We start from the raw sequence: 23,584 nt of genomic DNA on the forward strand, positions 1-23,584 counted from the left end.
TCCTTTAGAATCAACATAATAATAAATAAATTTTGTAGCATGTTTTTAGTTTGAAAAGAGACCTAGACGTTACTGTCTTTAGAAAAACTTTAAAAGCAAATTTATTATTTTTATAGATTACAGAGTTTATATATACTTACTCTATATATCCTATAAATTCCAGTTTTTTGAAACTTCTTTTCTAAATTTAAATATGAAATCACCATTCTCTTGGTCCTAGGCCCCAGAAATACAGATTAGCCAATTTTATCATTGAAACCCTTTGAATTTAGTTAAAATTTTGCATTCCGACATCAAATATGTTGTTCATTTTAAATCATCATTCTTCCAGCACAGAATGACACCCTTGCTCATATTTTTGGCTTACCAAATCAATATTAAAAATTAATGTCTTCAAGCACGTTCTGACCTACTGCATATTAAAGCCAATAACTCATCTAAGAAAAGCTCTTGATCTAATTAAAAACCTTTGCAGGCATACTTCCTCACTTGGCCCACTTTAAAGTGGAAAAACTTAATTCTTAAAAGAAGAATGTGCCATGAGACTATTTAGGGTTGTAATATTTAAATCTGGTTAAAACTAATTTAGAACTTCCACTGAAACCAATTTAAAAAATATTCTCAGGAGTAATCTAAAAGGATCAAAGTCCACATAATATAATGAGACAATATGCCCATTATGAACCGCTAAACGATAAGACACTTGCCTGGGCTTGATAAGGTAAGTGACACTTAGACACGTATTGTTTGTGGCAGTAGCCTTTGAAGCTGAATGCAAGATTCTTAATTAGAGTGCAGGAAGGAACTATCAAAGCTGCTATTTCTAAATTTTTTTTAAATCTAAAAGTAAGAAAAAGCGCTTTATTAAATTAAATATTCAGATAGACCCAGTTCCCTCCCTTGGTGCACATGTGAAAGGTTTAAATAAAAGATACCCAGAGGTTCTTGTAGAGATTACAACACAATGAGGAGAGGTTGGCAGTGGGATTCCCACTGCTCCACAGCTGTCAGAGATTTTTGATGCACAGTCACCCCTCGATATCTGTGGGGGACTGGTTCCAGGACCCCCTCTCAGACATCAAAATCCAGGGATGTTCAAGTCCTTTATATAAAACTAGAGGCCCGATGCATGAAAATTCATGCTCGGGACTGGGAGGGGGAGGGGGGAAAGGAGAGGCTCATCAGCCTGTCCTGCTCCCTCTCACAGTCCAGGAGCCCTCAGGGGCAGGAGGCATCCCGGCGATCAGGGGAAGGCAATGCTCCATCACACCTCTGCTTCTGCCACTATCAGCAGTGAAAGCCTCGGCCAGCCCTGGTTACCTGCACCTCGGGCCAGCCCTGCATGGCTGGGCAGCTGCCATCTGAGGTTGGCCTTGTCTCTCCCAACTGCTCTCCCCTGCAGGCCTGGTCAGTATCCTCTTGCAGGCCTGGTCACCCCTAATTGCCCTCCCCCGTGGGCCTGGTCCCCTCTAACTGCCCTCCCCTGCTGGCCATCTTGTGGCAGCCATCTTGTGTCCACATGGGGGCGGCCATCATGTGTGTTGGAGTGATGACCAGTTTACATATTATCTCTTTATTAGATAGGACTAGAGGTCCAAGGCACAAATTCGTGCAAGAGCAGGCCTTCCTTCCCCGGGCTGCTGGCACCAGCTTCCCTCTGGCACCCAGGACCTGGGCTTCCCTCCGGCCACTCGCAGGCATTAGGGACCCACGCTTCCCTCGCATCCCTGGCTTCGTCCAGAAGAACGTCTCATCTGATTAGCATATTATGCTTTTATTATTATAGATTTCAATTTTACTTTTGAGTGTTTTAAAATAAATATGACATTAGTAATTTGTGAATAAGAATACATAGTTTGGAGTAAACATTTAAAAATATTTTACTGATAAGACAGCAAAAACGTTTAAAAACCAATGGCTTATTTTTATGTTCCTGATACAATTGTGGGAGCAAATTCCATCATACAACTAGCTATAGTAATTTAAGGTAAATAAATGGCTAGAAGTGCTGTATTTATACAGTGTTGAATTAATTTTTTCCCGTTAAATTCAAGAACCACAAATTTTAAATACCTCATCATTAATGAAATTGCCACAATTTTAGTCCTTATTTTAGGGTATTCCAATCATTTACAAATAACCCTTCTTCCGCTGGGTAGTTTCATTGTGTTCATCCCTTTGTTGTCCCAGATGATGCCAATTACAATTACTATGAGGACTCTATGGTACTTCCTCTGTTTGAGGAAGACTGTGTATTACAAACTGAACACATGGGAGGCTTGCTAGAATTACAGATGTGTATACATGTTACTCACACACACACACACACACACACACACACGCACTTTACTTGAAAGTCCATTCTTCCTTGTTACGGTCTAACTTAAACATAGATTGCATGGATACCTACCATGATTTCAGGATCTTTAACTCACACAGCGATCTACTCTTCTAGATATAAAAGACCCCAATTTCTCAAATTTCTAGGTTTTTGTCATGAACATTATTTCTATAAAATGGATACTATTAATCCCATTTAAAAATGAAAAAGACACAAGTTTAAAAAAAAATGAGGATGTGTGGTCACATTATTTTTAATCGTTATATTCAGTAACTCACAGGATCTTTTTAGTCGTTATATTCAGTAACACACAGGATCTCAAAATACCCACAGATGTATTTTGAGAACTATATATATTTGTCACAGTGGATGCAGGATGGACATTCCTGTTCTTTTGGCTGCCATTTTCTTAAACACTTGCAATCAGCAAAGTTATAGGAATTGGCACTGCTGGATATTAAAACAAAATGGCCAATTTGTAATTCTCAATTCATTTGTTTTCCAAGGTCTATTTGCAGAGTGCCAAGTAGGTATAAATGGGCACCGTGCCGAGAGCTCTTCGGGGCAGGGAGAGTGGGACAGACACTGCATAGCTCTTGGACCATCAACCCAAGGGCCCCACCACCGAGAAGCACAGATGAGAAAATGCAAGAAGGTGCCGTCGTTCTGTCCAGGACATCTAGAAGATCTCATCAAATCTTATGGTTTATGGGCTAAGCAAGTAGATCCACTGACTTCTGAAATAAATGTAAAGCACATTTAAAAAGAAAGAGCCCAGCCAGCATGGCTCAGTGGTTAAGCATCGACCTATGCACCAGTAGGTTTGGTTCAATTCCAGGTCAGGACACATGCCTGTGTTGTGAGTTTGATCCCCCAGTGTGGGGCATGCAGGAGATAGCCGATCAATGATTTTCTCTCATCATTGATGTTTCTATCTCTTTCTCCCTTTCCCTTCCTTTCTGAAATCAACAAAAATATATTACACACACACACACACAGAAATCCAAGCTATTCGCACAATGTGCTCACATTGATCGCTATAGCCATGAGTGATATCCATCTTAAAATGACGTAACTTTTATTGCACTTGAAGGGGATAGAACAGATTTATGCTTAAGTTTTGGAAAACTGCTCACTGATAAAGCCATTATAGTAATTGCACCGGGTCTGTTTATTAATTTGTCACAATTAAGTCAATAACAGCTTTACTAATGTCCTATTACTTGATTAGTTTTGAAAGTGATTATCTTAAGAACTCGACTTAATTGGAAGCCTCTCGATTTACAAGGTACATTAAACTCTCAGTAGCATCTTAAGATTATTCAACATATACAGGTCAATTACCAGTAATCACTGTTTTGTATAAATGTTCCATAAAAAAACTATAGCATGACGTGACAAAGGGGGGAAGTGAGATCTAATTAATAATGCTAAACTCCAACTGCCAGGCCTAGGATAAGAGGGCAACTCGGGCATTCAGACTGCCTTCCTGAATGGGTCTGCGACTAAGAGTCAAGTAAGGAAAAGCTAGCGACTGTCCCCTTTTCGGAGAAAGATCATTTGTCATGACGGCTAAATCACCAAACGGCACTGCCTGTACCCATGCCCAGCTGCACATTAATTTTCAGATTAATAAGTACAATGACTTCTGACGACTGCTCCATCAGTTTTCTTTTTCCTGTTAATATAGGAGACGGCAATTCATCCTTGTTCATCCCGTTTTTTTCAAAGACAGATCAACAACAGCGGGGACTGGAGAAGCAGGAATCATGGAGTGGTTAACGCTTCCATTGAGACTGTGAAGCATTTAAAAATTATTGGCCACAGTCTAAATATTTCATGCTGACCTTCCAATTCCCACTCAAAGATTCAATGCAGTTGCTTTAATATATACAATGAGTGACAATGATACGGGCTGAGAAAGTGACTTGGTGAGAAAGTGAAAGCTGATTTTCAGACACTGAAACACCTATTCAAACAATGTCATAAATCTTTAAACTAACTTTATTAATAAGATATTTTAAAGGTTTGCCCCATGCTATCACCCCGGGCCTGGTTTTGAGAATAATCACAGGGACGCTGATTGCTGTTTCATTAAAAACGGAGGGTAGCAAGCTCCTTGGACAGGTTGCTCCGCTGCTGACCTGCAAAGACGTTGTATGAATTATGTGCTGTGATTTGTACCTGATCTAAATTCCGTACACAGAACACATTTCACACCACCAAGGCTGATTTGCCACCTATTGTGTGAGTAACGTGAGCCAAGCTGAATCTGAAAAACGCTGGTTCTGTGCATTTGAAAACCGGGAGATGAAAGCCGCTTTGAGTTTGCTGCATCCCAATGACTGTAATTGTCCTTAAGCAGAATTTCCCTGGTGAGTCCACTGCTTCAGCCATGGGTAATGGCTTCATGTGGGGGAAGTAAAGGCTGCAGCTACAAATCCGGTCCCACGGGGTTTTGTACCACGGCCCTCTAAGCACCAAAAAGTGAAGAGTGAGAAAGGCCCCTTAACAGACTTCCACAAGCCTCCTTTTTAAGGAATGCAAATAATCCTTTCCAGGTAGATTGTCTCTAAATTGGCGACAGATCACCTTTGATAAATGTCTGCACTAGGGTTACTCATATGCTGCAATTTAGCCTTAAAACGCAGGATGTTATGGAAGTATAGAACAAAAACTTTATTTCCCTCCAATATCTAATATACCTTTGAGTAAAATATTTACTCCATTCACACTTCAGTTTTCTGCCAGTGCCCCACCAGCAGCGGAAGTGGTCGGTGGCAGATGTTGGAATTTTTGGAGAAGGAGGGAATGGAGAAAAGATCCAGGGCTTCAAGAGAGCCTGGAAGCCCCATTTACCTGGCAGTACCTCCCATTACGACCGGATGAGTGGGAAGAAAGGGGACAGTCCAGGCACCCTCAGGCCCTTCAGATTCCCCTGCCTCCCAATGCGTGACTGAGAAACAACAAAGCATCCTTTGCTCAGAATTGTCTGTCCCTTAAGTCTCAATAGAGGAGGCCTGTACACAGCAAGTTCCATTTAAACTAAGTACTGCCATCCTTCTTGCCCACTTGCCATTATAAATAAATGCTTTTGATGTGGTCAAGTGACTGCACGCCTGGCACAGACAGAGCCGTCTGCAGCCCGGTGGGCGGATTAAAAGATCCAGAAGAAGCCGCAGTACTGTCCTCCGGTGGGAGGACAATGCTGCCTCCTGTCTTTGCTCGGGAATGCCCTCAGGTACGGGGCCAGGTCACCCGGTGCTCATCATAAAATCACTTTGCCTGAAGCCACCAGAACGGCTTTATGAAAGAGGCTCTCCTTGTTCACAGTTACCCCCAAGTCCTTAATTAAAAATGCCATTTTTTCCTCCCACTATATTACAATGGCACAGTTTGCTCTCTAGTCCTACTGGATAAAATGATAATAATAATAATAATAATAATAATAATAATAATAATAATAAATGATGATGATTATGATGGTGATACAAGGGGAAAAAAAAGACATTATAAACTCTTTTTGGGTAATCAGTGGCTGGAATGAGCTACATTCCATAAGAAGCAACATACTGCTTAGATTGAAGTGAAAATGTTGGGGTAACGAATAAATTAGTGACAGAAACAACAACCCTCACCCTTTCCATGGATGTTGGAGCTGGCTGCCTCACTGAGCAGCTGGTTTTAGAATCTGAACAGCTCCAATGGCCGGCTCAGTCATTTCTTGTGTTAGGATAGTTCTCAAAATGAGGTCCTGGGACCCTCAGCAGCAGCCTCTCCATCAACTAGGATCTGATTGGAAATGCAAATTATGGAGCCTGGCCCCAACCCTATGAATCCAAAACTCTGAGGCTGGGCAATCTGCGTTTTCACAAGCCCTCTGGACAATTCTCATACACGCTCAAGTTTGAGAACCACTGTTCTATTAAAGCTGGGCATTATCAAACCAATTTTCTAGTATTCTATATTTCAGTAAGTTCACAATCAGTGGGCAGGGAAAAGTTCCCAAAGTTAACGGAGAGGAGAAATGAAACTATCCTCAGGATAGAAATGCCAGACATAAAGCAGTGATTCTCAACCCCAGCTGAATATTGGAATGCCCGAGGAGGCTTATAAAATGTCAGGAACTAACTCAAAACCAACAGAAACAAATTGGGGGGAGGAAGGCAGCAATGATATATATGCTTTTTAATGCCCTAGTGATTCTAAAGCACTGGGAAGGTGGAGCATCACTGACCGACAGTGAGTAACCATAGCAGCCAGACCCTTGATAGGAGTAGCTCAGTCTAGGAATGAGGAAATAGAATGTGAAGGCTTATAGCAGTGGTTCCCAGTGGGGGGAGGTGGAGGTCACACACCCCAGAGGGGGGCAATTTGATTTTTAATTGGGGGGCAATTTGAGAATGAGTTATCAACAGTGAATTTTTTTTTTGCTTTTCTTATGGTTCTAGGGGCCTCATATACAGTATATAAATATATATTGTGACATATTTATGTATTTCGGTTCTGTATTATATGTTTCCAAACTTTGTTATTTTCCATATCACTTATTATTATTATTATTTTAAAACAATTTCTTAGTGATGTCTTCCTCAGTACTTAAACTGTCCTTTCATTCTTTTATTTTTCTCTTTCATGGATGCCATGTTCTTTGGAAGCTTGTTTAGAACAAGTTAATGGCCTTTTAGGCTTCCTCCACCTGAACAGGAGTTCGCTTTTTGAATAATAAGAATTCTATGTCACAGGGGATATCAGGATTTTAGAGGTGCTTAGGTGGGGCATGGCCACAGAAGGTTGGGAACCACTCACTGGTTTTCACAAGGATGCATGCACTTTTCCAGAGACTGTTTGTACCATGTTAATTAATAGCTGGCATGAAGGACTTGGAAAAAAAATTACATTTTATTGCCTTATACTCATCTTAAATCTTATGGATTAAACAGTTCTTACTTCGAGAGGAGATAATTCAATAACAAATATAATTCTGGAGAGGAAATTGTTTTGATGGTATAGATAAATCCCAAAATAACTTAAAACAAGAAATGTTTGAGCATGGAGTCACAGCTATCCCCCAGGGACTACATGGAGACATTCTCTCCATCTTCCCAGCTATTTCTGCCAACATTCCCTTCCGTTCTGGCCCGAGAAAATGGGACTTGAGCTTGAGAATGAATTAGGAGCACTGAGTGGCTTAAAAGCTGAAGACTACCATAAAAAGGCATCAGAACCAAGTTTAAGTTTTAGCTATGTTATTTTATCATAAACCATTATTTCATAATAACACTTTAGAACAAGACCAGGAGCTAACAATTACAATTTACATTTACTTCATGGCATTTGCAATGATTAATCTTCTAGATATTCATTCATTAGATTTCCACTAAAGTCTTATGAGGTCATCAGGACAGGTACTATTATTATCGTTATTTTAGTTTTTACCTATGAGAAGACAAACTCAGTTATGTGAATTATCCAAGGCTAAGCACTAAATTGGCAATATTAATGCATGGCAGCTTTAACAAGGGTAATAATATTCTAATGTCTAATATTAATAACTGTGCTTATCAGAATTAAAACCTAAAGTGTGGTTATTACTGTTTCCAGAAGAGTTTAAATGGCCAAATTAATTAAAAGTATTAATAGATAAAAGAGGGTAACCCAATATGATAAAATATCCTATCAGAAAAATAAAACCGGTTATCTTAAAATTCTTGGTTAGCCTGTAACTTCTTTTTACCTTTTCTAGAGTTTGTAGAACTTTGAATTTAACAGACCCGAAGCACATGTAATAAAATATAAAACTGTAAGACGTGGCTCTGATTTCCTGCTCAGGGTATATCACTGCTACAGAACACTTCTTAGGGTAACTAAGGGCTATTTTACCTCTTAGAATATTAGCAAGTCATTAAAAAAAACTTCAATCTGCTAATACTCAGGAAATTTGCTTCTTGATATTTTTTACATTATTCTTATGATGTAAGAATATGAAATCAGCTACTGTAAAAAATGGTTGGCAAATTTAATGATCCAGAAATTTATATTTCAGCTGTCAAGTAAAAACACAAGAAGATATGTTAAAAAAAAAAAAAAACTTTAAAAAGTATTTAACCTAATCAGATGGTTTTTCAGAGTTTGTGTCTATTTAATACATAAGCTTTTTACAACACTAAAGTACTAAGAAACCCAATAAAGGGGCTAGTGCCTTTTGTCACAATATATATAGCACACGCTTCACCAGGGATAATCTTTCACTATTAGGAAGCATTAAGTTATGTACTATTCTTAATTAAGGCCCCATTTCAGTTAAAGTAAAGCAATTTGCAATTTAATTATCATAATACAAACTGCAATGTAATTAATGACAGAGTATGCATTTGCATTGGATAATGAGAGTAGTCAGCGAATAAAACTTCACACAGCGGGAAATAAACACAGGTGACAGAGGTGTGCCGCATTCATCACCTTGCTGACTAATGAGAGCCGGAATGCAGATCAGTCATCCCCCAGACATTCCTTGCTACGTGCAATCAGCGCACATGCTGCCGACAGTCCTGCTAACCTAATATAACCACCGGGAAAGTGTCAGTTCAGAGCAACCCACAAAGACAAACAAGTGATAAAATGGTACATAGCTCTAAACGAACTCATTTATCAAGAGAGACAGAATAATTATTAGGAATGCCCAGAAGGTGTGCCCTGTGATAGAAATGAATAATGGGAACAGTACCTATATTATGTGAAATTAAGCACACATTTTAGAAAACTCAAAATATAATAAGTTTACTCTACCTGGGCTTGAATTATGTGTGTATGTGTGTATACATATATATACACGTGTGTGTGTGTGTGTGTGTGTGTGTGTGTGTGTACACACACACACACACACACACACACATATATGAAAATGGTGAAATACTTTATTTTACAAACTCCAGAAGTGATTTTTCTTCTTTAGGTTGGAAGAAAAAATGAACATGGCCTCTTGCTAATCGTAACAAGATCAGACATCAAATTTTGACATTTACACATTAGAGAAATTGAGTTCTACCCAAATCTAATCTGTTCAGAGGCAGTGGTTTCCATTTAGCAGAGGTGTTATGTAAGTTGTGCATTGTCTTTCTACTGCTGTGCTGGTGAAACTAGCACGTTCGGCCAGTCAGGTGCTGCATATGCCACCATGGTGTTTGTTCTGTTCGTTCCATCAGTTACCACCTGCTATTAAATCACCATTCCGCTTAATTTACAACTTAATCCACAGCTCCTGAATTTGTTACAGATGTAGCAGAAGAGATCATTATAAAATACTTTTTTTTTTCTGAACAGATTTTGGGACAGAGTTCCTAATGTAGAATATGAGTAAATTATTTAGGTTCTCTGCTATTCTCAGTTTGCACAAGCACTGAAATCCAATTTGGCTTATTGGTGTTTTGGCTTCAAATTGCATAAACATCCCCAATTCAAAATACTGCTTGTTTTAAATTCAATCCAGTGAGATCGTATTCTCTCTCCTTGGCCCAGACTATCTTTACATTTGTCAGTTACTGGAGTGAATGTATAATATAGCATATAAAATATATATGTATATTGTTCTTAAAGAATCATGCTGTAAATACCCAGGGGGGGAGACCATGTCTGTTTTCTTTTTTAATAAAGCAAGGCGGAGAGGGCAATCTACCAGGACCTGGGCATAAAACCTTCATCAGAGCAGGGTTTCAAATACATGCTTATTTACCTACTTTTTTTTTTAATCAAGAAAAGGTAAAGCAACCTATTATCTTTAAGCAATAACCTGAATACTCGAGAGATGCGAATAGATAATACCAACAGGTTCACATGTTTGTGAACAGACAGTCACTGGCAAAGAGCAACATCCATAACTATTTTCGGAATTGAGAGGGAAGAGCCAAATTCTACGATAGATGGTATACTCTGTGCCTCCTTGTCCTAATTATTGCCAAGAGCTTCAAAGCCAGTCAACAGTGAATGCACAGCTATTCTTAACAGCATCCTCAAGCACTTTTTCCCCTCTTGGGCATCCTTCTACAGACACTCCCTTATTCTGGGAGAGTAATTAAGAAAATGTGCTTGTGCCAGACATATTTTTCTTCTCTCTCTTTTTTTATTTTTTTATTTTTTTAGCCTTCTGCTGGTGACAGCCTTCAAAAACCTAGCAAAGAAGCTCCATGGCAGCTGTCCCTTATCCCCTGGCCCAAACTGTAGACATACACAGATTTGGATAAAACAGCATATATGTCTAGGTTGACATCAAGAGTGTATCCCACAATGTAATTATTGCAGGTTAATATGAAACGTTTTCTTCCAAATCAGCTTCACAGCTGGAGGAGAGGGGACTCCATGAGTGGATTTGGTTGGGCAAAGGGATCGGAGGACTTAAATGAAATGATATTACTAATAATTCTGCCAAGGCTTAATGTGTAAATTTGGGCAAGTCACTGCTATTTAGTAAATGGAATTGAGAGTGGATAAAATATAAAATAAAAGATTCATACAAGATGCCAGGAAGAAATTAAGAGTTTGCTGTCGAACAGTCACCTGATTTCCTCTAGTTTCACTTGAAAACATTAGATAACACATAAATGGAATGGCACATTATTTTTTTCCACATCCAATTTTTCTATAATCTTTGAAATTAAATAATAACATCCATATAAAACACTGCAAATGCAAAGTAAGGTGTTAAGAAAAACCTGAATGCCCCATTTAATGAATTTTCAAGAAGCACAGATAGGAAAGATCGTAGAAGATTCAGTATTTAATAGTTTCTGGAAGTGTTCCTTTATGCACCAAAAAATAACTCCACTGTACACTGAGGACAGATTTCCTAAGGAAAAATCCTCTTGCTGTTAGAAATAAACACTAAGTAAAGTTAAGTATGCTTTAAAATAATCCAATTTCTTATGCTTATTTCAAGAGAGACTAGAAGTAATTAAATGATATCAGCACCTTACAACAATTGACTGCCTTTTTGCAAAGATGTAGGCCCACGTGTCTCTCTATTAGCTGTAGAACCCTTATCTAATTTCATTACCTTTCAGGAAGCAACAATTTTAGTTCTGTGAAATCCTAGGGTAGAGGGTTGGTGTGATCAATCATTCCAGTCTTTTGAACCAGGGGTCCTTGGGACAAAAGTGGGCTCCTATGGCACAGTTTTGCTTTTGGAAACTGTAAACATATGTGTACTCAGGAATATGCAATATGAGAGGACCATGTTTCATCAGAATTTCACAAAAAATAACTAACGTAGCCTAACTTCCAGTTTACAAATAAGCCTGGAGAGTGGAAATGATTGCTCTGAGGACATACCAACAGCACCTATAAAATACCTAGAACCACTCTATCTCTCTCCCTTCCTCTCTGTACAAAATCAATAGAATATATTAAAAAAAAAAAAAAAAAAGCCGAAACCGGTTTGGCTCAATGGATAGAGCATCGGCTTGGGGACTGAAAGGTCCCGGGTTCGATTCCGGTCAAGGGCATGTACCTTGGTTGCGGGCATATCCCCATTAGGGGGTGTGCAAGAGGCAGCTGATCGATGACTCTCTCTCATCGATGTTTCTAACTCTCTATCTCTCTCCCTTCCTCTCTGTACAAAATCAATAAAATATATTTTAAAAAAAATACCTAGAACCAGGTCTCTTGATCCAATTAGCACAGTGTACTGTTCTGCCCCTATCATTTTTCTCAGAGCTACTAGGTAGGGGGAAATGTGTTAAATGTGCGCAGTGTTTTTATAACCAGATCTTATTTCGGGGAATACAGTAGTTTCTAGGTCAGAATACTGTCTATAAATCCAAAGGCTAAAGATGTGGAAGGTAATATAGATGGTCTATATGAATAAAAAAAAAAAAAAAAAACCTCTAATAAATGCCATGTTGCCTCTAAGCCAAGCTCATTGCCATGGCCTTGAGACCTGTGGCAGCATATGCTTTGGTCTTCAAGATCACAGAGAAAGCCGTAGGCCCCTTGAAGGGGAACACAGTTTCTGATATATCACATATACTAGAGAACTACCTCTGTCATTAACATGGGCCAGCTGTGTGGTCTCTTCCCCCCTCACTGCCTCAGCATCACTGCCCCTGGACCCCCACTCCCCCGATGATTACAGACATAATTATTTCAAGGTATACATTTATAACACACAAATGAAAATACTGCATGACATTTAACTGATGATTTTTCATAATTAATTTTAGGAAAAAATGTCATAAAGTAAATAATGAAGAAGAAATCTCTATTAATCCTGCCAAGCCACCCTGTACAGTTTCTTGGCATTTATAAAACAAGAAAGCTGTTTAATTAATGCCTATATATCATGTGCGCATAAACATCGAAGTACATAGTCTAGTTCTACCATTTATATATGGCATGATGTTAGGCAAATGACTTAATCTGTCTGTGACTCGAGTTCCTTGTTATTAAAATGGAGATAACATCAGTGCTGACATTATTGGATTGTTGTGAGCATTGAATGTGGTAGTATGTACAAAATGTGTATAACAAAGCTTCATATCTAATAATTTTATAAACAGTTCTCATCATTATCATTACCAAGAGGCACATATGCAGTTAATTTCTTATGAGGAAGAAGGAGTTAAGGAGAAAGCTTACGATAAAATTGTTTATTAGTGAAATGCTCAAGGTATCATGAAAATTCAAGTTATTCCCTGGGGAGAATACCAGACAGTCTTCAGCCCGGGTTTGTCTTGGGACCACACTCTCATGGATTTGTCACACCAGTGTTCTCCACCCAAACGGGATTTGAGGGTTGGGTTGATCTGGGTCAATGGAGCAGTTCCCCTCCCTCCTGTACCTGTGCGTTGGGCAGCCTCAGGTGCTCCCAGTCTAAATGGGAGATCTGATTAGTCCAAGTGTCCTGCCTCTGAAACATTGTCATGACAATTTTAAAGATAATGGAATCTATGGAGACAGTTTTTCGGATGCAATGTCACCATGAGAATGAAAACCACAAATCATGTCTGGCTTGGATGACTCTGTTGGGGTCATGCTATCCCATGACAAGGACCCAGGTAAGGCCATGGAACACTGAAAATTAGTAACTTCCAACACAAGGACAGATGCCGAGACTCCCAATAGTGGAAGAGGCTGACATCATACAAGTAATTATCCAACTTAAAATATGTTGTCAAAAAATGAAGAGTTTTACCTTTTTATATTCAGCAATGCCCAAGGTATTCCAGAGGGAGTATTAAACGCAGGTAGCAATTTTACCCCAAGTTCCACTGCTTTCTCTCGAAATATCTGAAAAGTTAAACAGTCAAGTAAGCTACGGTTGAAAGCAAAACAAAATGTACTATATTGCTATCTCTAGTACTTTTCTACTTTGAAATTTTCTATACATGAAAAAAATTAAAATTTTCTCAAATTAAAAGAATTCTCAAATAAATATAATTATATAGGAAAGCAAGAATGGTCCAAGGGCCATGGTGCTGAAGGGCATTTATTCCAATTTTGGTTGCACATTAGAATCACATGGGAGCTTTCAATAATACAGATGTCTGGGCTGCACTCCTGAGTTTCTACATTCTATGGTTTGGGGCTTTCAGATCGGAATAGTTTAGGTGATGTCAGGTTATTCCAGGGTGCAAGCCAGGGGAAGAACCAGTGTTATTGGTGGATAAGTCTTGGGCTAAAAATCAGGATATCTGGTCCTTTTCTCTCATCACTTATTTATGATGTCACAGTGAAAGAAGACCAGGGGAATGTAGGTAGTAAAGTGCTGGGGTCTTTCTGCATCTCCTAAGGTTCAAGAGATCTGGAGAAGGGGCTGGGCATAAATGAATGAAGAGACTAGAGAAGAAATAGGAATTTGGGAGGCATTTTGGGGGGCCAGATGACTACTTAGTCCTAGTGACTAACCTCTTCAAATCTCCAGACCCCTGGCTTTTTTATTTCCACATTTTTCTCTACAGCAAAGCAGATATACATATCAAAGGTAAGGTTTGGTGAAGAATAAAGTATTATTAGGTTGGGGGAACTGCCCTCAGGGAATAACATGCAAATTTTCAGCCTTGCTGAAAGAGTCCATTCAACCTTTTGAGGACTTCTCAAATTTATTATGACTTGCTGGATTTAGCCTCCAGCAGTAAAGGTTAAAGGGGACCAAATATATGGTGATGGAAGATGATTTGACCTTGAGTGGTGGGAACACAATGCAATATACAGATGATGTATCATTGAAAAGTACACTTGAAACCTATGTGATCTTATTAATCAATGTGACTCCAATAAAATAAGAAAAATAAAAATAACACCCACACAAAAAAATAAAGTTGTAAAAAGACATATTATTATAAGTAATCAATATAAGTAATCTTAGCCCTTGAACGTTTTAACTTCCTCTAATGATAAGTGTAAGTGATTTGAAAGATACCAAGTTAAATTAGGTACAGATTCTACCCAGGATTTAGTAAAGAAGATAACAGATGCAAAATACATATCTAGGACACAGATAAACGGGAGCTGGAGATAACATTGTCTAGGAGTTCGGGGGAGTTCTGAAGGCTGAGTGGTGGAGGGGCACTCCTGTGAAGGTTGTATGCAGCACATAGGAGGGGCTAACAATGCTAGAGCCTGGGTGAGGCTGGGAAGTGGAGGGGGCATCCCTGAAGGCATCGGCCTAAAGGCAGGCGGAGGTAAGTGGGGACCTGCAGGAGAAATGGAACAGGCCAGTAGAGAGGCATGCTGCTAAGTAAGGTCAGGCACATAGAGACAGCGTTGGCTTAAACTAGGGGTGTAGAACTCAAACAGAGAAGGGGCCAAAATCTAAAATCCAGCCTAAATCGCGGGCCGAATCGTTTACTGAACAGTCATAAACTGTCATTGTGATGGAAACGCAGCGGAGTGCAGTGATGACAGCGCAGTGCGGGCCACATTGCAAGGCCTGGCGGGACGGATTTGGCCCGCGGGCCTTGTGTTTGACACATGTGGCTTAAACTATGGAAGGTCACACATGAGAGGCTAGGAATTTTATTCTATGAAAATGGGAAAATATTGACAGTTTTTGAGCAGCCAGTTCACTGTCGAAAACCATGCGTTAGGAAGGTTAATTGGCTGACATCCATTCGTAGTTCTGGTCCAAAGACAAGCACAGAGTTAATTTACTTGTTGGAGGGAGGACGGCTCCAGCTGTGTGGCAGCAAGCAGGTGCCAGACCCCTGTTCCTTGTCACATGGTGTGCCTGAGCGTGGGAGGCTGGGAACTAGACATCTCCTTTTGCCTCTTCTTCAAACAAGGGAGGTGCGAAAAAGGCTGGGGGAGCCCTGAAAAGCAAAGGCTTCTCCCAGCCAGTGGGAAAGCATTGTGAAAGCACTATCAGAGCAGTCAGTATGGCCCGGCAGGCATGGCTCAGTGGCTGAGCATCGGCCTATGAACCAGGGGGTCACGGTGAGATACTTGGCCAGGGTGCATGATTTGCAGGCTCAGTCTCCAGCGGGGGGCATGCAGGAGGCAGCCAATCAGTGATTCTCTCTCATCATTGATGTTTTTCTCTCTCTCCCTGTCCCTGACTCTCCGAAATCAATAACAATATACATATTTAAGTAAATAATAATAAATCAGTCAGTGTGGCTTCTCCAGAGGATGGGTTCCAGTCCACAGCGCCTACTCCCAAGACCCGAGTCTCCCCACACAGAAACCTGGGCAGGTGGGCTCCCACACTGAAGACTACCCCGTAAAACCAATGTTGGCGCTATTTCTGAGACCCTACTCTTTTGGAATCCCACTCTCATTTAGTAATGGAAATTGAGAAAGTAGTGTATTTAATGTAAAACTCTGAATGACAAGTGATTTAGATAAACGAATATTCCTGAAATCCAGGCATTTGTAGTATACAGAAATAGCTAAAAATAAATAAATAAAATAGAGGTACCATGTTTCTCCCCCCCCCCCCCAATTATTATAATTCTTTAAAGTGGACAACTTCCTGTTCTAACAACTAACAGTGCATGGAAAGAGAAGAGAGAGAAAGAGAAAAAAAAAAAAGACCAATAGGTATATTCTTCCTCATTTCTCTGCCTTACCCTAGAGCAGTGGGCAGCAAACTGGGGTTCTCGAGTTTGCTGCTCTGTTGACTAATGAGTTTGCGGACCACTGCCCTAGAGAATTCCAAGTTCTCTTCTGTATGGGATTATCTAATTACTGCTCAGCCATCTCTTGACTTTCTAATTTCAACCCAATTTCTGTAAATTAACTTTTTCAATAAATTTATAAGAGATAAAAGTCAAACTATATAGTTAAAATAGCATTGTTAATAGTATAATCTTATGGCATGTGAGTAACGGGTTCAAGCTTTAAAAATGTTCTTCAAATTGGGTAATCTTGGACAAATTGTTTAATCTCCCTGTACTTAAATGTCCTCATTTTGAAATGGGAATAACAATAGCATTTACTATTTTAAAGGCTATGGAAAGAAATGAACACATTATTGCATTTAAAGATCTTAGAATACATAGCAACTACTCTAAAAGGTTAGTCGTAGTTCTCATAGCGATGATAATAATGGTATTTCCCATAGAATTTTCCTTATTTAACTGCTTGAAATTCTTTCTGGTCTGGGCCTTTACCCAACTGCTGTTTTGGTACCTTCTACTCAAGTTCTGTGCGTGTGTGCTCCCTCCCCCAATTCACACACTCTTAATCATAAGCATTCGTTCTCCAGAACTAAGTACTCAGTTCTTATCACCTGTTTGAATTCCTAAATTCAACTTCCCATCTTAGCTTTAGTTCTATTTGTGTGCTCACATCATAGTTTGGGTGTCTTGTCTCCTGACACTTAACATGTCCAAAATGAAATCCATCATTTACTGTCCCAGGCAAACTTCCCTAGTTCCATCACTGACATTGACTCTGAGTCCCTGGGGCTTAAAAGCACGGGCATTTTGATTTTAGATTTATTGCTCTTCAGTCCCTGAAATGTCTTACATATAGCTCATTCCCTTTCCATGACATGAGCATAATCCATATTTTCATCACTGGGTACAATGAAATGGCATGATGAAAAAGAAGGTCCTCTAAGCAAGTCTACCATTTCCTCTTTTTATGTTCTTGTTCAAGAAACCATACTGATTCCCTCTGTTGTCTAAAATATCAGGTCAAGACTGATCTACTGACCTTTCAGTGACTTCTATCAATCTATTATCTTCGGTTCTCTCAAAGACCAGTCTGACTCTAGCTTGAGTCTCATGGTCTGAAGCACTCACTCAAGTGCAGTCAATTCTATTATTTGTTTTTTAATGTTCCCCAGCTTTATCTTTATTGAGATATAATTAACATATGACATTGTGTACAACATGATTTGATATATATAGAAATGATTACCACAATAAGGTTATTTAACACCTCTATCTTTGTTTCTATTGGTGATACCACCTTTAGTATATTATATTTATTTACATAATTCTCTCATCCTGAAACATCCTTTTCTGGCCCATACTATTTTACCCATTTTTCAAGGCCAAGGCCAAGGCCAAGATCTTTTCCTTCTGTGAACACCTACATTGGTATCACACAATACAGCATTTGATTCTAGAAAGCAAGATATCATCCTTCCTTCTTCTATCCCCAAGTAAGTTTCTTTCTAAAAGAGAGGAAAAAACCCTCTATTCCTTCCTTGTTTCCTATTATACTAGTAGATATTCACCTCAGATTAGGTCATTTGGTTTTTAAATGGATTGCTATCACAGTATTTCTGTGAGTAGCATGAGGGAAGATATTTATATTCTCAGTTAATATAATAGGAAGCAATGGCACTTCCTGTCTCAAGGTTTTTGTCTTTACTGGTTCCTCTGGCTGCAATGCTCTTTCTCTCCACTTTCCTGTTTCATTCTTAACTTCAGTGACCCCTTTAAATACTCATTTTTAAGAGAGGTCTTTTTCAATAACTCCCCATAAAGCTGGCCATTCTCATTTATTGTTTGTCATGACATCTTTTAAATTTTCATTTCACATGGAAGTCTCCAAAGCATGGACTTTGCCTTATTGGGTGGTGGTGGTGTGTATATACAGCATAAAACAAAGTAACTGGTGCTCAATAATAAATGTTCATTTAATAAATAGACATACTTGGGGCACTATAATGAGAAAACATTGATATTCCAGAGTTTGCAAATCGTGCCATCCCATTCCACTGGTTTCTACTATCTGCAAGTAATTCTGTCAAGTATTCCGGAGTCTTGAGCACAATTACAAAAGAGTTTTGGATTCTAACATTAAGCTATTGATGCTTTCAATGAAATCATATGTGAGCCGGAATCAGTTCCAATTCTTCATGTTTGATTTACCTTCTCCAAAGATATGAAGAGAAGTTACTTGTAGGAGGAATCTAGATCCTCACAGAGAACATCTTTCTAGCTAACATGGCCAGAAGGTAATAAAATTCCAAACTAGCTTATCAAGTTAATATTATTAAAAGAATAGAGGAGAACTGTCACAAATCATTCTAAAGGGCAGTTGCATTTTAACTAGCACATCCTGGAGAATGCGCTGGAAAGCAAATGATCACAAGAAGTACACTAAATGGTACTTCAACACTCCCTCAAATGGGCAGGCGCAGAGGACAGAGCACTGAGCCCCAGCCAGCATGTGGGTGTTAGGACTGGCTCGACCTGGAAGCCTGCACCAGTCACTTAACTTTTCCGGTTCTCAGTTTCTCCAGTAAAATGGGCTCATAATCTCTACTTCTGATTTAACACTTAAAACCGCCCCCAGTATTCAGAAGACATAAAGCTAGTACTGAATGAGACTGGCAAATGAGCAAAATTATGCTCCTGTTTTATGAAGAAAAGTGCTAACTTGCCCCCGGATTCTTTGTCAGTCTCAAGTTTCAGGGTTTGTTGGTACTTATATTTGGCGAAGAGGACTTTACAAAGTTAAAAGAACAAGATGAAAAATGACAGTAAATAAAATGCAACCCATGTTGACAATAGATGTTTCCTATTTTTTTTTAAATGGCCATTAAAATTATATAGGGTATTTGCACAATTCACCAATCAGTTTGAGATGAGCAGACATCTTATGATTCAACAAGAACCTTCAGAAAAATTCTGCTTAAGAGAGATTCTGATTTCACTCACAGTAAAAATAAAAACTAATGTATGCTGAAAGGGTGGTAAAATATTATGAAACAGCTTATAAAATAATCTTTAAAGCATGCAACTCACTTATGGTCTAAAGTTAAGAATTTCAAAATAACTACACCCAAACGGTATCTTTTCAATTACACTTAAGTAAGATCATCACTGTCTTTGATCAATGTTTAAAAAACTTTAGGTTTTAGAGTCTGTCAAAGAAAAACATTTGTCTTTTTACTTCACCCTTACAAATAGGATTAGACAAGGCTGTAAAACAAGATGCATGGCTTTCCTTGCTCCACTGGTTTGCAGATCCCTGAAGAACTGTACAATATATTTACATGCCAGAGCAAGGAGTTAGGAAAGAAGAAGTGAAGAAGAACAGGCAGTGCTGGAAAGAACCAGTTTCAGTTCAGGCATGCTTAGGTTTAAATGCACAATCAATATCAAAACCTGTCTTCAAATGCGCTTGCTAAAAACTTCACTCTTAAAAGATCAAGCTCTGATTTTCCCCATTAATAAAAGCAGAGTTTACCTATTACTCATTTTGCTACAAAAAGCTCTCAGTGCAAGATGCCAGAGAAATGATAAATATCCGGCTGAACAATAACAGAAATAACCCATATATTGTTAGCTGAGCCGGTCAACACACATAATAATATGAACCAAATTTAATCCTTCAACCAACTGATTGAGCTACTCTGGCTCTTTGGTTTAGAGTGGAACCTCTAAAGGTTAAATACTCAAGTAAAGACATATAAAATAATTAATACAGCAGGAATTTACAGCTTTAAGAGACAGCCAAGGTCAACTATTCCCTCAGTCTTGGTTTATCGTTGAGGAAACTAAGGTTCAGAGAGGCCCTCTTCTAGTTCAGTGCGTTCACAGGCCAGTGGCCGGCCAGCTCATTAGTCAACAGAGCCAAATATCAACATTATGATTGAAATTTCTTTTGAGACCCAATTTTTAAAAACTTAAACTTCTTCTAACACCACTTCTTCAAAATGGACTCACCCAGGCCGTGGTATTTTGTGGAAGAGCCACACTCAAGGGGCCAAAGAGCCGCGTGTAGCTTTCGAGCCGCAGTTTGCCGACCACTGTTATAGGGGATGGTACAGCCAAGTGAGTGCTGGGTCCACACCACCTCAGATACCTGCAACTCCTCTGATGCAGAGGGACACCCCCTGTGAGTCCCTGGTATGGGTGTGTGTGCACATCTTCACTTTGCTGCCTGTTTTAATCTTTGCATTTTCTCTCTCATTAATTAAAATCCCAACTGAAAATTTTTAAAATTAAAATACCTATTTGTTTTATTTCTCAAGTTGCATTCTGAACTTCATTTTCTTCAAGTTTATAGGTTTTAATTAGAGGAATACTTTTGTCAATTGCTTTGTTTTTCTTCCCTGTGATTCAGTACAATTCAGCCTTTACTTTTAGGCAATTAGATGAAGAGAGTGTCCTTCACTTTCCTGAAAAATTAAAGCACTAAGATTGCCTCAACTTGTTTATTCAAAACATAAACGATATGCATGCTAATCTGCGAGTAATCTTGAGTTAAAACTTAAGAAACAAAAAATATATATATAAAAAGAAAAGAAGAAACAACATAATTGTACCTTCGACTTGAGTTTCTAATGTATGAAAGCACAAAGCTTAAAAGCAAGAACACTTCTTATAAATCTGAATGCAGAACGCACTAGTGAAAAGGCATTTTATTTATTTATTTATTTATTTATTAAAATATATTTTATTGATTTTGTACAGAGAGGAAGGGAGAGAGATAGAGAGTTAGAAACATCGATGAGAGAGAGTCATCGATCAGCCGCCTCTTGCACACCCCCTACTGGTGATATGCCCGCAACCAAGGTACATGCTCTTGACCGGAATTGAACCCGGGACCTTTCAGTCCCCAAGCTGACGCTCTATCCATTGAGCCAAACTGGTTTCGGCTATTTATTTATTTTAAAAATATATTTTTATTGACTTCAGAGAGGAAGGGAGAGGGAGAGAGAGAATAGAAAATATCAGTGATGAGAGAGAATCATTGATTGACTGCTTCCTGCATGCTCCCCTACTAGAGATTGAGCCCACAACCAGACATATGCCCTTGACCAGAATCAAACCCAGGACCCTTCAGGCCACAGGCCAATGCTTTGTTCACTGAGCCAAACCGGCTTGGGCGTGAATAGGTATTTCAGACTTAACTATCTTTATAAGACTAGAGGCCCAGCATGCGATTGAAATCACATGAGGAGGCGCCCTGTAGGGGGCCGAGACCCAAGCCTGACTCTCAGCATCCCCCGGGCCCCCTCCCTGTGTCCGCCCCCGGCTGCCTGAGCCACTGCGCTGGTTTAGGCAGGCCCCCCTGTCTCTGTCTCCGTCTCCACTCCGGGTCTCACCTGTGGGCACAGCCTCCTCCTGTCTGGTCATGACCCGTTATGGAGTCCTGGCCTAATTTGCATAGTACCTCTTTATATGTATAGACATTTATTTTCATAAAAAATTAATAGCAACTTAATTTTTTTTAAAGTTTGCTTTTATGCTATCCCCACTCACAATGAATAAATGTTGATAAATGAACACTGATATTTTTTCCCCCTGAGGGCTCTGATTTCATTCCTTGGTTCTGAGTTGGCAAGATTTTCTAAAGAGAGCATGATAAAAAATAAAGAGGAACTGGGGAAATTTTCAGGCTATTGTTCAAGGTAGACATCACCAGTATCCAGGTATGCAGAAACCAATGCTACCTACACCTGGGGACTGTTTGTGTTTTCCCTGAGCAGAAGCTAGGGTCAAGGTGGTAACAGACACACTGAACAGGGAGTCAGGAGGCCCAAGTTCAAGTTCGGGCCTGCTGCTCACTAGTTCTGCACCATGAAGATGGGTAACTTCACTTCTTATTGGTTATGGAACTTTCCTGAGAGATAAGGGTCAAAGATATATAAATGACAACATCAACAAATTATACTGGCTGTCTGACTGAGGAAACAGCTTGAGAAATATTGATAATTAAGGTCCTTCAAGAAAGTGACTCCCAAAGAAGAAAGTTTGTTGTAAAGATAAATGGTGCAGAGGGGGAAGCTGGGGGGAAAAAATGTAGTATGATAGAAAATTATACTCTAACATGCATTCCATATGGAAGCTAAAAGTGCACAGAAAAAGGAGAGAAAAGGCTATTTAGCCCCTGTGCTTAGAATTAGTCTGAGATGTTCCCCACATTGTGTAATTGTAGATGCTTTAATACCAATAAATAATAGCAAAACAGTCCAAACCATTCACAATGCTTAAAAATGAGTTGTTGAAATGCTCATTTTCATCTCAATTTATGTTTAAAAACTGGGGAAGTTACCAACATGATGTTCTGAAAAATACGCAGTATTTTGTGAATAACATTTAACATTAGATTAAGTATGCCAACTAGCTTCTGAACTCACATTTCATACCAAAAAGAAAACATTTTAAAATAAAACATGCCTGCTAATCTACACTAATAAAAGAGAAAAATGCTAATTGACTGTACCTTCAATACGTCCACAACCAATCTAAGCGAGTATGCAAATTAACCCAACAGAGATGGTGGCTAATTTGCATATGCAGAGGGAGGGAGGAGTGAAGACTGAAGATAGCATAGAAGGAACAGGGAGCTAAAGTGGAAAGCAAGGCAGCTGCGGCTGCGGGCGGGGCACGCAGTGGCCCTGGTGGCCACTGTATGGTCACCCCACCACCACCATGGAGGAGGTGGGGGGTGGGAGAAAGGTAGTGGTAGGAGGGAAGCCTGCCAGAAGTCCTGTTCTTGCAGGAATCTCCCTGCAACTGGCCCCTAGTGACACAAGAATTATGAAAGCATGTACCCTATCTAGCCATGACTTCTAACATAATTTGTGAAATCCACCACATAGCGCTTGTTAATATGTGATATCACAGTGTTTAAATAGAGAGTGTTCTGTTTATCATTACACTTGCAGGTAAAGAGCACAAACCACTTGGAATATACAAAATTCGGACTTGGGAAACCTTGTTCATGAGAAAGATAAGAGGAAGGAAACAACAGCCTCATCTATGCAAATATATTATGATTCCCGGGCATTTTTTAGGTTATGAAGCATTCTATTAGTGAATTGTCCCAGATCCCTAA

General features: G+C 39.3%; 1 protein-coding gene across 2 annotated transcripts in view; it reads right to left on the reverse strand.

Moving 5' to 3' along the window:
- Window positions 1-23,584, reverse strand: part of MAN1A1 (mannosidase alpha class 1A member 1) — a 142,828-nt gene that overhangs the window by 41,956 nt on the left and 77,288 nt on the right. For both annotated transcript variants that reach the window (XM_036413235.2, XM_045573274.1), the window contains one exon: window positions 13,527-13,621. In XM_036413235.2, coding sequence (XP_036269128.1) covers window positions 13,527-13,621 — 95 coding nt within the window. The remainder of the gene's footprint in view (window positions 1-13,526; window positions 13,622-23,584) is intronic.

Source organism: Pipistrellus kuhlii, unplaced genomic scaffold, assembly GCF_014108245.1.
Source record: "Pipistrellus kuhlii isolate mPipKuh1 unplaced genomic scaffold, mPipKuh1.p scaffold_m20_p_5, whole genome shotgun sequence".
Classification (NCBI taxonomy): domain Eukaryota; kingdom Metazoa; phylum Chordata; class Mammalia; order Chiroptera; family Vespertilionidae; genus Pipistrellus; species Pipistrellus kuhlii.